The sequence below is a fragment of the Hemicordylus capensis genome, chromosome 2 (assembly GCF_027244095.1).
Source record: "Hemicordylus capensis ecotype Gifberg chromosome 2, rHemCap1.1.pri, whole genome shotgun sequence".
Taxonomy (NCBI): domain Eukaryota; kingdom Metazoa; phylum Chordata; class Lepidosauria; order Squamata; family Cordylidae; genus Hemicordylus; species Hemicordylus capensis.
In genome coordinates, this window is record NC_069658.1 from 332,606,887 (window position 1) to 332,619,997 (window position 13,111).

The 13,111-nt window shown below is 46.0% G+C and overlaps 1 protein-coding gene across 4 annotated transcripts in view; it reads right to left on the minus strand.

Moving 5' to 3' along the window:
* Positions 1–13,111, minus strand: part of LOC128344114 (trypsin inhibitor ClTI-1-like) — a 73,297-nt gene that overhangs the window by 7,649 nt on the left and 52,537 nt on the right. For all 4 annotated transcript variants that reach the window (XM_053293634.1, XM_053293633.1, XM_053293632.1 and 1 more), the window contains one exon: positions 424–527. In XM_053293634.1, the coding sequence (XP_053149609.1) occupies positions 424–527 (104 nt within the window). The remainder of the gene's footprint in view (positions 1–423; positions 528–13,111) is intronic.

Consider the following 13,111-nt stretch of genomic DNA (forward strand, 5'->3'; position numbering starts at 1 on the left):
GGACACATCAACTGGCCCAAAGTCAGGAGCAGCATCACAACAGAAGTTGGTGGTGTTTGTCAGCAATGGCCTCACATTCACCATGTTTGTGTATTAAAACCAAACCCAACCCGGGAACATTAGTGATGGCTTTCGTGGCCCATGATGATTTTAAGGGAGGGCTGAGGGACCACTGCTATTGTCTTCTTATAATTCTAATAGCTGAAGAGTGAGTAACAGGAGACCTAAACACCAGAGAGATAACTAGGTAGTCAAGAAACGTATCATGGTTTAAATCTCATTCATAATGTTACTGCGTCAATAGCTTGCAAGGAGTAGAGCACTTCATCTGAGAGATAGCACTTAATTTCTTATGAGCTAAGATGTGCTCTCCATTTACGCTACTAATGCTGATTGATATTTCATGCTTATGCACCAACCCACCTGTACACAAAGTGCTAGACTTTCTCTTTCATTGCACAGCCTTTCTGTGATCAGACTTCCCAGGAAGAGCATCTTCATTCTGACCCAGGGTGTAGTATGTGAAGCTGACAATGAACGGAATCTCATTAGAAGCACAGCAGTTTGAAATCAAGCAGCGAATTCCATTCCCCTAATTTGCCCAGAACAAATCACACTTTATACTATTTACAATTTCGACATACAATTTACAGGCATATGAGGAACACAGAAATCCCCCAGACTGAGTGATGCATTCTCAGCCTGCACAAATAACTGCTGAATTTCTTCAGCAAAGGATGTTTAACTTGATCAACGGTCTTCTTGTGACAACAACTGAATGGAGAATTTGTGGCATAATGTTCAAGATTCTAAAGGTGCTGATAGAATGTCTGAAGCTATACACTTAAGTAAGCAAGCCAAGCAACATGACTTACTTGCTTACTAAAGAATCCTACTCAAAGGGTACATGTGTGAGGACAGATCTGGCTTCAGCAGTTGGTGTGGTTGGGTGCCTAGCAGGACCCAAACTCAATGGCGGGAACACCATACAAGCCATAAACACCTGGGCTATACCTGTTATCAGATACACTGCAGGAATAATAGATTGAACCCAGGCAGAGCTAGAGACGCTGGATTGTAAGACTAGGAAAATAATGACCATCAATCATGCTCTGCACCCCCGCGGTGATGTAGATAGGCTATACCTCCCTCGCAGCTCAGGTGGAAGAGGAATGCTGCAAGTCCATCAAACAGTAGAGGAGGAGAAAAGAGGCCTTGAAGAATATATCAAGGACAGTGAAGAAAATGCACTTCAAATGGTCAATAACAAGAAACTATTCAACACGAATGAAACAAAGCAGGTCTACAAGAAAGAACAAGTCAAGAACCGAGCAGAAAAATGGAAAAATAAGCCCCTGCATGGTCAATATTTGCACAATATAAGTGGAAAATCAGACATCACCATGACCTGGCAATGGCTTAAGAATGGTTGCTTGAAGAAAGAAACAGAGGGTTTAATACTGGCTGCGCAAGAACAGGCACTAAGAACAAATGCAATAAGAGCAAATGTCGAAAAATCCACAACAAACAGCAAGTGCCGCCTTTGTAAAGAATCAGATGAAACCGTGGACCACCTAATCAGCTGTTGTAAAAAGATCACACAGACTGACTACAAACAAAGGCATGACAAGGTAGCAGGGATGATACACTGGAACATCTGCAAAAAATACAAGCTACCTGTAGCCAAGCATTGGTGGGACCATAAAATTGAAAAAGTTGAAGAAAATGAAGATGTAAAAATATTATGGGACTTCCGACTACAAACAGACAAACATCTGCCACACAATACACCAGATATAACTGTAGTCGAGAAGAAAGAAAAACAAGTTAAAATAATCGACAGAGCAATACCAGGGGATAGCAGAATAGAATAAAAAGAAATAGAAAAAAAATCACCAAATACAAAGATCTACAAATTGAAATTGAAAGGCTATGGCAGAAAAAGACCAACGGAATCCCAGTGGTAATTGGCACCCTGGGTGCAGTTCCAAAAGACCTTGAAGAGCACCTCAGCACCATAGGGGCCACAGAAATCACCATCAGCCAATTACAAAAAGCAGCTTTACTGGGAACAGCCTATATTTTGCGACGATATCTATAACAATTGACAATAAAATTCAGCCATCCCAAGTCCTTGGGAAGGACTCGATGTCTGGATAAAACAAACCAGTCAATAACACCTGTCTGACTGTGTAAACAAGGAATAATAATATAATTCAGGGCAAAATGCTTTCTGCAGTATGTTGGATCCATTACATGAAAGGCTTTAAATCAGCACCATGATTTGGGCTTAAAAGCACATGGAATTGGTTGAATTTACTCCCATCTCCCAACAGCAGCTGAGGTGGGATGTAGGCAGTGGGGGCTCATCCATGAGATGAGGCAACAGCCTCTGGTAGCTCTTGCACCCTGGGGGCGGGGCACGTGCAGGCATCCTGCCCCCTCCACACTTTATCTCACCTCCCTGCTGCTGCCACTCTCTGGCTCCGTGCTGCCCCCCCCCCCATGTCATCTGCTTTGCTATACCACTGGCTGGATGGCTTTTTCTCTCACTCTCTTCTCCTGTGAGGGAAGAGAACCATCCTGCTAGTTAAGTTCTTGCAAGCTGGCAGATGAGAAAGGGTGGTGGCGAGAGAGCACATCCATTGCACTCTCTTCTCTTTCCCATCCGCTGGCTTGCAAGCACTTTGCTAGCTGCCAGGGGAAGACAGCTGCAGGGGAAAAGAGAAAGAGAAAGAGCCACCCTGGCAGCTAGCAGAGGAACACTTGCAAACTGGTAGATAGGGAAGCGTAGGGCCAGCCAGAGAGGTAGGATGTCCCTCCCTCTGACCTCAGCACATGGACATGAGGGGGCATGGCCAGTGGGGATTTGGCCTTGCCTCGAGAAACAGCAGCACACAAGCTGGCACTGGATGCAGCATTTCACACCAGTTTAAATTCTGGACTGTTTTCAAGGGCAACTCCATGCACAATGCAATACAGTATTTGATCCTTAGAGATTACAAAGACATAGATGATTAGGGCACAATCCTGGAACACTAAGAAGGGATGCAGTCATCATGACGGTTTCCAGCTATAACTGAGGGAAGGCGTTCCTGGCTACCAGCACTACTGATTTCTTGAGGAGCAGTACAGGACCCAGGGGCACTCCAGGCTGCATAGCTGTTCAGGGGGCTTGAGCATCCCCTCAGCTGATAGTACCCCACTAACATATGCATAAGGAATTCAATAGCTTCATAATGTACCAGAGAGAGAACATAAATCTGTTCATCCTGGTACTTCAGGTCTTTGTAGTTTGAAAGACTGAGCTCTCTGCTGTTCTGGGTTGTCAGATGTTTCTTGTAAGCATTTTGAGAAAATGCTGAGACTTTGCCCTGGAAGGCCTTGAATCCTGGCAGTGCCAAGGTGATATATATTTCTGGCTCCTTTTAATCCTTGCCAACCTCACTGTTCAAATTAGAGATAAACATTCATTGTACAAGTCCCGGCCCCTCCCTCATGATGGTACAAAATGCACCCTCTATGGAGCCACAAGAAAGCATGATACAAAAAAGGTCAGCAAAACATGAATAAACTTTTAAAGCCAAGCGAGAGCTCGTTCTGATCTAGAGCTAGTGGCAGTTTGCACGGCCAAGGAATGCTTGGCTTGGATAAACATCACAATGTGTGTGCTAATAGCTTGAATTCTGCTGCAGCTGTTGTGGAATATGTGGCTTGCCCTTCTCCTGTCTTCTCTAGCTGGGTCCTTTCACTTCTGCCATGTCCTATTTGAGAGTGGAGAAAAGGAAACAGATGCTCGAGCCCCAAACATGAAGTTGCCTTCCTTTCTTCAGTCATCCTGGAGCTTTAAGAGAAATAGTTGGGGTGGGCTGTGTGCGACGGTTAGATCTGGGACTCCAATTTTAGTTATGTGAATGTTTTAGCTCTCAGTCAATAAAGTGGCTTTGTTATTCTTTCAAGAGCATAGTTTTTCCCTTGCTGCAGAAATACAACACAGCAGCATGTTCTTTCTGATAATGTTTCTTTTTAGCAAGGTCTTTAATTGAGAGTGTTGCTGTCTCATGAGCCCCTTTCAGACATTATTAGAAAAGGACATTGTACTCAGGTACACAGTCCAAAGCAGGAACAGATATCCTGCCTTGCCAACGTGTCCATAATTTTTCTCACTCCCCCTCCCACCCTGTGCACCCTTACAGCATTTATCAGAAGAGGTGAAGACTGTATGCATGATGGAGGATGCTTCTATGGGCGGGAGGCTCGGTGCTGGAGTGGCGCCTCCCAATCACAGAAGTGCCTGTCATCATGCTTACGTCATGTTTTGTCTCTTCAAATGAAGAATGAAGCATGACGGACCCTCCTGGCAAGAGAGCATGATTGACACGCCAGGTGGGACTTCTGGCTCTTTTCGGAGGCTGTATTTGAGTCCAGCCTCCACTTGAGAACATCTGAATGAAGCTATGGTTTTACTGTTTTATGACTTCAGGTTCTGATGCTGTTTCAGGATTTTACTACTGCTTTTCTGCATCATTGTAGCATGTCTGTACTATTGTAACCATTTAATTTCACCATTTTATCAGGCCTAGGGTACCTTATTTATTATTATTTATTTATTTAAACTATTTATACCCCACCCCTCCTGAGCAATACTGCTTGGGGCGGCTTACAACAATAAGATAGACACAGATACAAGTAATATTTTTTTTTAAAGTCAGATTAAAGACAATTATTAGGTTCAAATTAAAACTGAAAATTATAACAAGCTAAAGAACCTACCAGATAGAACAAAATAATAATGATATTAAAAAGCCTCCTTAAAAAGGTGTGTTTTAATATTTTTTTTAAAACACTGAGGGAGGGAACATGGCAAAGCTCTTCAGGGAGGGTGTAGAAAGGCGACAAAGGAATGTACAAATTCATAAATGACACACGATCAACAGCATCTTCTTCATCTGTACTTAATTTCTTCACCTTTATGGGTCAAGAATCTATGTGGAGCTGAGTGCACCAGAAAGAAGAGAATCCTGACACCCCAGCTTCCACATAATTATCTTGCACTGAAAGACTAGCTTACCATGTTCCTTACCAGCTTGTCTGAAAGATGAGATTTATTTCCAGGACGGGGAATCAGTGGTGGTGGGGACACTATTTTCCTGTTAGCAAAGGGAAGGGAATATGATGACTTCCTAGGAGGAGATATGTATATGAAGGAGGGCAAAAGATCCTGGGGTCTGGCCCACTGTGACCTAGGACGCTTTTCTGAGGGCTCACCCCGATAAAGCAATCCATGCAGACCAAACCACACTCCTGCTCCCCTGGAGGCTTGCTGTCAGTGGCACTCTCATTAGAGGGCCAGTCTACTGGAGAGGACCTTACGAAAAACACCCCGGGTCTTCCATCGGACTGCATGCTCATGAGTGGACCCCCACTCTCTCTGATTAACAACAGAACTTTTGTACTACAACCCCCCCTCCCTTGAGAAGCCTTGCATAGACCTAAAGGAGATTTTGACATCCCATGTATCAGAGCCTCGCCATGTGTGCAGACAGAGTAAACACTATGTGCGGGAATTGATCTTTACTCTCATTCAAAATTACCGGGTTCAGACCGGCATTACACCGTATGCAGATCTGCTGGCATGGGGAATTGCAGGAGAGAGGTGCCCCGATTTCCAGTGACCCCAGAAGAGTGGGATCAACATTTTGGGGCACACACAAGGGTGGACATGTCAAAATAGGTGAACAGGTTACCAGAAGGCATGCTTTGACAGCTTCTTGGCAGTAATCACCAAGACAGGGAGAGCAGTGGCTGGGGTACCTATCCCTGCAGCTTTCCTATATACTTGGCTGGGCAGCTTCTGCTGTCTCGCCCCCATGGCCTGACACTCTCGTGAGAGAACAGTCCATGGGAGAAGGGGATGTCACAGGGACGTAACTATAATAGGGCAAGGGGAGACAGTTGTCTGGGGGGCCACTGCCTTGGGGCCCCCCCAGAGGCAAGTCACATGACTGACTCCCCCAGCCACGCACCCGCCCGGGCTTCCTTCAGTTGTATTCATCCTCTGAAACTGATGTGAGTGTTAAGACCTGGAGCTACCAGAACAGCATGTCTTTCTCTAGTACCATTAAATGACTTGCATTGTTCACAATTTATAAAACCTTTAAAAAAATATTTAGAGTGATGTTCTGTTGTGGCACATAGGTGTGTGTGTGTGTGTGTGTGTGTGTGTGTGTGTGTGACGATGCTTTTTGTTACCACTATTCAGCCTCATCTAAGATTTCTTTACTTCACGAGCTGAGTTTCAGTGGGGGGGGGCATTTTAAAATCTTGTCTCTGGGCCCACTCCAACCTTGCAACGCCCCTGGGATGTCATTGCACATTATTTGAGATTTGGCTCAAGAGTCTAGTGTTCCCTCTACGGTGTATACATGTGTGTGTTTATGGATGTCCACTCAGTTAATTTTAGATCCTGCTCAGGTTGGATCTGGAAGGCCCCGCTCTAAATGCATGTGCACATACACTGCCTTGATACTGCTGCCCAGAACAAAACTCATTCTGCATACAGATGAAGAAAATGAGAGAGAACACTGCTTCACAGTGTTCCCACAGATGGTTCTTCTCATGAGTTGTGAGGGGGTGTCCCCATGACTCTACAATCTTATGAGTGAACAATCCGCTTAGGATCAGCATCTATCATTATCACAGAAGAGGAATCTCCCCTCTCAGATTTAGCAATGCTGTTCCTGCTGCCCAGCCTTTCTCATGAATAAACCTAGGGACCGCACAGGTACCTCTGAGGGGAAGGGGCTAGGCCCCACTTCCCCAACATCATTGTACAAAATATAGACCTTAGCCTTTCAAGAATCCCTGCTTAGGGCTGCCCATTAAACCCAACCCCAGGTATTCCCATCCTATGTTTCCATTCCAGCACTCAATGTTCCATATATTTCCATCCCAGCACTGGTTTCCATCCCAGCACTGCTTATGTTGCCAACTGGAGTGCTTGTCCTTGTCAACATGAATCTCTGTCACTTCATTCTCAGGGAGCCAAGCACTTCATGCCCATCCTGTCATCTTATCCCCTTTCCCTCCTGCTTGCCAGGAGGGAGGGGCAAGGGATAGAATAGGAAGAGGCCATGCCCCTGTGTGACTTTTCCACTTGACAGGCTGACAGGCTTGGGCCAGGACATGGTGTCATCCCTGTTGCTGGGCAACTGCTTTGTTGGATTGGAGACAGGATAGGCAGAGCGAGTGCTCAAAGAGGTAGCCAATGAGAAGTGCCACAGGCATGGAGCAGGCAGGGTCTCGGGAGAGTCTGCATCACTGTCTGTCTGGCCTGGTTCATATCTAACACAAAACTACAGGTTGATGAAACTGCAGTTTCAATTTGGAACTGTAAATCATGCCACAGACGTTTGTCAAACCATGGCCGGTCAAACTCCAGTTGCAGGAGTGGGTAGCCTTTCCATGCTGCTCGACTGCCGAGGATGATCTCAGCAAGCTCCATGGGCAGATTGTGAGCAAAGTGTTGGAACAGCAGCAGAGTGGCCGTGATTAGCCACAATCTTGAAGGGGGAGTGCCGGGTGCAATAGTGCATTTTCAGAGCTCACTGCCTGCTGTCGGCAGGTAAATGTTATTTAAATCCCTTTAAATGCCATTCGCTGCCATGCCATGGCAACACTTTTGTCAGTGATGGCAATGGTGGTCCCCAAAGAACCCTGCACCCTGATAGTCCTGCACAAGCATGAATTCAGGGGTGGGGTGGTGGTCTGAGGGTCTGATATTTCCCTGTTACTCTGGGAGCAGAAGGGAACATTGAGTCTTCCTTGGAGGGAATATGTAGATGAGTGGGCTGTCAGGCAGGGGGCACTCTTTGACAGCTACTTAGCATCAGTAGCGGTCAGTGAGAAGCATTTCTGGTATAGAGTAGCCATAGCCATGATTCCAGTTTGAAATCAGTGTGAAACTGTGGTCCAAAGTCAGATGTAATGCTTTGGCGGCCAAACCGGAGATTTTGGAGGTGAGTTTGTGTAAACTGAAGGTTCAAATTGGAGTTTGCCAGGGCAAACCAGAAGTTGCTATTGCTGCGAAACTGTGGTTTCACATGTTTGAATGTACTGGAGCTCCAACCTCTGCCATGTTTAACTCCAATTTGGCATTACATATGAATTGGTCCTATGATTGCAGTTCCAGAAATTGCATAGAACCATGGTTATGGTGCTATCCACATTTGGACGTAACGCTGCGGGGGCCAAACTTCTGGTTTTTGGCAGTAAACCTTTGTGCAAATCCAAGGTTCAAACTGGACTTTGGAAAGGCAAACCACAGGTTGCTTTTGCCATGACACCACAGTTGCATACATTCGGATGTAATCGAGTTCCAACCTCTGCCCCATTTAACTCCAGTTTTGAGTTATGTCCAAATGCAGCCGTAATTTCTCCACTATTGTGTACATAATTCCTTAACCTAGAAAAAAAGAGAAAGTTTTATTTATTACATAGGATTGCTGACAGGTTGACACAAGGCACAACATTTGGAGTCTGTCTCACAATTACTCATCTCAAGTATCTCAATGGTAAGAGCAAGTGACAGACTTAACAGCTGAGTTGAGAAATAAATCCTCACTGTATATGGAAAAACTCCAGGAGATGATTGTGAGAAAATGTCAGGTTTATTTTGTACATCTCTTTGTAGTGACTTAAGCAGAGGGGTGTGTTTTCTTTGTCAATAACCTCTCAGAGGGGAGCGGTAGCTGAAAGACTAATTGCTGCACAGCACACACCTCTTGGAAGCCTGAAGCATCATTAGTCAGAGTGTGTTTCCCATTGCTATGAAGGGCAATCAGTGGGATGAAAGAGTGTATAGGTCATATTACTGGGTCCAATTAGGCCTGTGTAACTTGGGCAGGGGGTGGAGGGGAATTGATGGTGGATGTTTGAGTGGTAATAATGACTAGTGCATACATGCAGGGATCACTGTGAGTGAATGGCCTTGTGATATTTTAGCAGCAGCCAGGGTACGTTGTCATGTAAATTATTTACTTAATCAACAAGGAGGAGGCATGGAATGCAAAGAAAAACATAAGAATGAAGGACTTCTAATCTAGCTCAACAACAATATGAAGTTGGAATGGACCATCTTTCTGAAGATCAAAACAATGCCATGTCCTGTAGGATGCATGGTGCCATTAAAGTTCTTCACTCTAGCAGAAAGTAAATAGTTTTTCTTTTCTGGAACTAATGGCATATAGTTTTTCTTTTCTGGAACTAATGGCAAGAGCCCACACAATCAACATCTTTAAATCTATTTTAACACTGTAATCATCTCACCTAGCTCAGGCAATTATTTAAAGTTCATGTTTTATTTGAAACTAGCTGGGCCGGGCGCAGAGCATCTGTGCCTCCGGCCGGTCCACCCACCACCACTATTCCCAACCACCACGCTGGCATGCCTGGCTTTCTGGCAGGCCGGCCAGCTGGCCGGCCACTCCCCCCGCATTTTCTGGCTTGCAGGACAGCCGGAAAGCTGGCCTGCCACCTCCTCCCACCCCATCCTCCCAGTGGCCGCCTCCTCCCGCCTCCTCCTCCTGGCGGCCGGGCCAGGCCCAGGCCAGCCCGCTGCTACCTTCTTCAGCTGACCGGCGGCCAGGCCCGGGCCAGGCCGGCCTGCTACTGCCTCCTTCTCTAGCCAACCGGTAGCCAGGCCAGGGCGGGCCACCGCCACCACCATTGTCTCCCGTCCCCATCGCTATCCCCTAGGCAGCTGCTCTTGTGAGAGCTGCCACACATGGGATTAGCGATGGGTACATTTAGGAGAATTAAATATATAGAATGGTTGCAATATAGGAACTCCAAAGAAACTGCTATACTAACTTGTACTACTTCCAGTAAAATTAGTTAATTAAAGCCCAATGCCTCAATTTTGGTGTTGCAGTGTGTCTCTGAAATGGGGAGGGGGCTATCATTCAGCTCAAGGCTATAAATTAAATCCAAGATTATTCCAAAAGTTTCCTGGAGGCATCTGTCTCTGGTGCAGCAGAGGTGCAGATGATTTCTGACAGGAAACTCAGAAGCATAACTGATTCTCCCATTTCTCTCTCCTAGGCTGATTCCACAGTAGAGCCCTTGAGCAATGCTGTGGCCTTGCTTTTTTCACAATCCACTGGAAGCCAATTTTAAAACAGTGGTTCCGGATTACACTTAACATACTGCCGTATTATGCAGAAATGTCCATCACCCTGGCCAACATTCTTCTATAATGTTAAGTCAGAAGTAAGTCCATTCAGTTAAGGTTTCCTGCAACTTTAAATAGTAGCCTCTCCCTTCCAGTTTCTGTCTCTATTATTGTTTCCTGTTCAGCATGGCCAGCTTTGCTGGTGAATAACATATTAATTGTCTTATTTGTCCTGTAGTTCCTGTTCTCCATGGGGGAAGCTTTAATTATGAAATTAATAGTGCTGTTTCAGGGAAAAGAAAGAAAAGAAGAAGAAAAGGAAAAAAATATGAGGGGGTAAATATTAGGGGGGGCGGATAAGGAAAGGCTGTGTGACTCTCAGGGACATAACGAGTCCTTTCTCATGAGCAGTGAGAAAGGGCAAGAGGGTTAGTGGGGAGGAAGCACTAAAGAGCTTATCTCCCTGCAGACAATAGATTGTGTCCTCTTCAGCAGGTGGATCACCCACCCAGACAACTACCCCCTACTGCTGGGCGGAGGTGCCAGGACATATTGCCCCACCCTCTGGAACTCCAATAATGCACTGTGTGAGTGTGCAGTGCATTATGGGGATCCCTCTTCCCTCCCCAAAGCTGCCTGGGATCTTGTCAGTCTGCCAGCTATGGCTGCAAGCATGGTACACATGCACACCGAAAACTGTGCTGGGCTTCCTTAGCCCAGTTTTCGATGCGCATGTGAATAGACTCACTGTCAAGTGACACAGAGGATTTCCAGGGAAAGGGAAGGTCATCAAAATTCCCTCTCCCCCATGTGAGTGAACCCACAGATCTGGGCCAGAGTGCATTTGCCCCAAACAACAACAAAATACTATGCAAGCCCCAATGGATCCACACAAGTTCTTGACAAACTAACTGGGATACAACACATGTCCCTTGCTCTACAATTTAAACACAAAACCAACTTCAACATGTAGTGATTCATAAGGAGAAAAATTTAAAACCACAACACATGCCCCATTGCTACACAGCTCTCATGGAGACCTTTGGATCACAAACCAACTTGAGCATTGTGTATTTGTTGTTGTTGTTGTTTTTTAAAATGTTTTTTTCATTAGGTGTGAAGTACTCTATAGCTACATTCAAACGTAACGCCAAACTAGGCAAACATGGCTGAGGTTTCAAATCATAACTCCAAATTGTGCTGCAGATGTTTGCCAAATTGTGGCCCGTCAAACTCCAGTTGCAGGAAAGGGAATCCCCTCCCTTCTGCTGGGCCTCCGAGGCAGATCCCAGCAAGCTTCATGGCAAGCTCCACTGTAGGCAAGCGTCACTATGTCAGCAGGGCAGCCATTATTGACCACTATCTTGAAGCGGGTCTGCCAAGCATGATTTTGCATTTTTGGAGTGCTCCATCCACCCTTGGCATGGAAAGGGCATTTAAACCCATTTAAATGCCCTGCCCTGCCATGGCAGCACTTCCTTTGCCAGCAATGGTACTGCTGCCCCCCAAGTAGCCCCACACCCTGAGAGTCCCACACAAAGATGAATTCTCAGGGGGCTTGGGGTATAGTTATTCTGCTTTAATTAAGGGAAGGGAGGGGATCATGGAGACTTCTTAGGAGGGGATATATAGATGAGGGAGGGAAATGGATGCTGGGAGATGCTGCACGCTATGTCCCACCATAACCTTGGATGATGTCGTGAGGGGTGACCCTGGCAAAGCAATCCTTACAGCCCCAACTGAAATCTGGTAACTGGAAACTTGCTGCCAAGTGGGCTAGCCCTCTTATGAGAGGGACAGATTACTGGGGAAGGCTGTGCCTATCTAAGGACAAATCCCCAGTCATGGACTGCAAACTCATGAGTTGAGCCAGCCCATCCATGCACCAAAGGGCCCCCTGCTTGTGCGGGGCCCCTACCCCTCTGAAGCTGTGCCCACGCCCAGAGGAGATCTAGACGCTCCATGTGTGCATGGAGAGGAGGAGGGAGACACTGGAATGGACCTTAACATCCATTCAGAATTTAAGGTCCTGGCCCGGCACCATGCTATATGCAGATTTGCTGGTGAGGGGAATTGCGGGAGAGGGGAACCCTCATTCTCCGGTCACCCCAGGACAATGGGGTGGCCGTTCTAGGGCATGGGCAAGTCCCAGAAGTCCCAGAATGACCCGCACGAGTGTGTGGAGCATTCTAGTGAGCCCCCCAATGCCGGGAGACTTGTTGTAGCCTCCATGTCAGGGGGCTACTCGGGAGTCGCTGAAGTGCAGAGCCATGGCGCGGTGACACATGAGCAGTTAACCCGCTTTTTGGGCACTCCTGTGCCCGAAACCCGAGTTAAGTGGTGGGCTACTCAAGTGGGTTTGCTGCCGCATTGCACTCCTGCAAGAGAATAGCCTCTATAAGTTTAACATATAGTTTTGTCCTTAAGTATGCTTTCCATCAATTTACCTGGCACAGAAGCCAAGTTAACCAGCCTGTAATTTCTCAGATTCCGTTTTTGAAAATCAGACTTATATTAGCTACTTTCCAGTCCTCTGGTACAGAGCTTGATTATAGGGACAAGTCACATATTTTTGCTAGGAGATTAGCAATTTTTGTCACAGGCTTGATAGATTCTGGTTGTAAGAATCCTAGGTTTGAGGTAAGCCATTGCTGTTTCCATTCAGATCTATATCTTTTTATATCAGAATTCAGAGGCAGTTCTGGGATGATGGATGCTTGGAGAACTGTTGCTTAGCAATTGGAATGGGGTGTCATTTCCATATATAATGAATCCACAGTTATAGCTTGAGGTCAGATTGAACTTTGAGAAACGCATGCATCCTTCTTAATGTGAATATCAATAGCTGCTCATTTCTTCAGTGCTCTTTGAATGTCTTTCTTTCATACAAAAGAGTACTATGGGATGAGTGTTATAGTGGGAGCAACCTATTAACCCTTA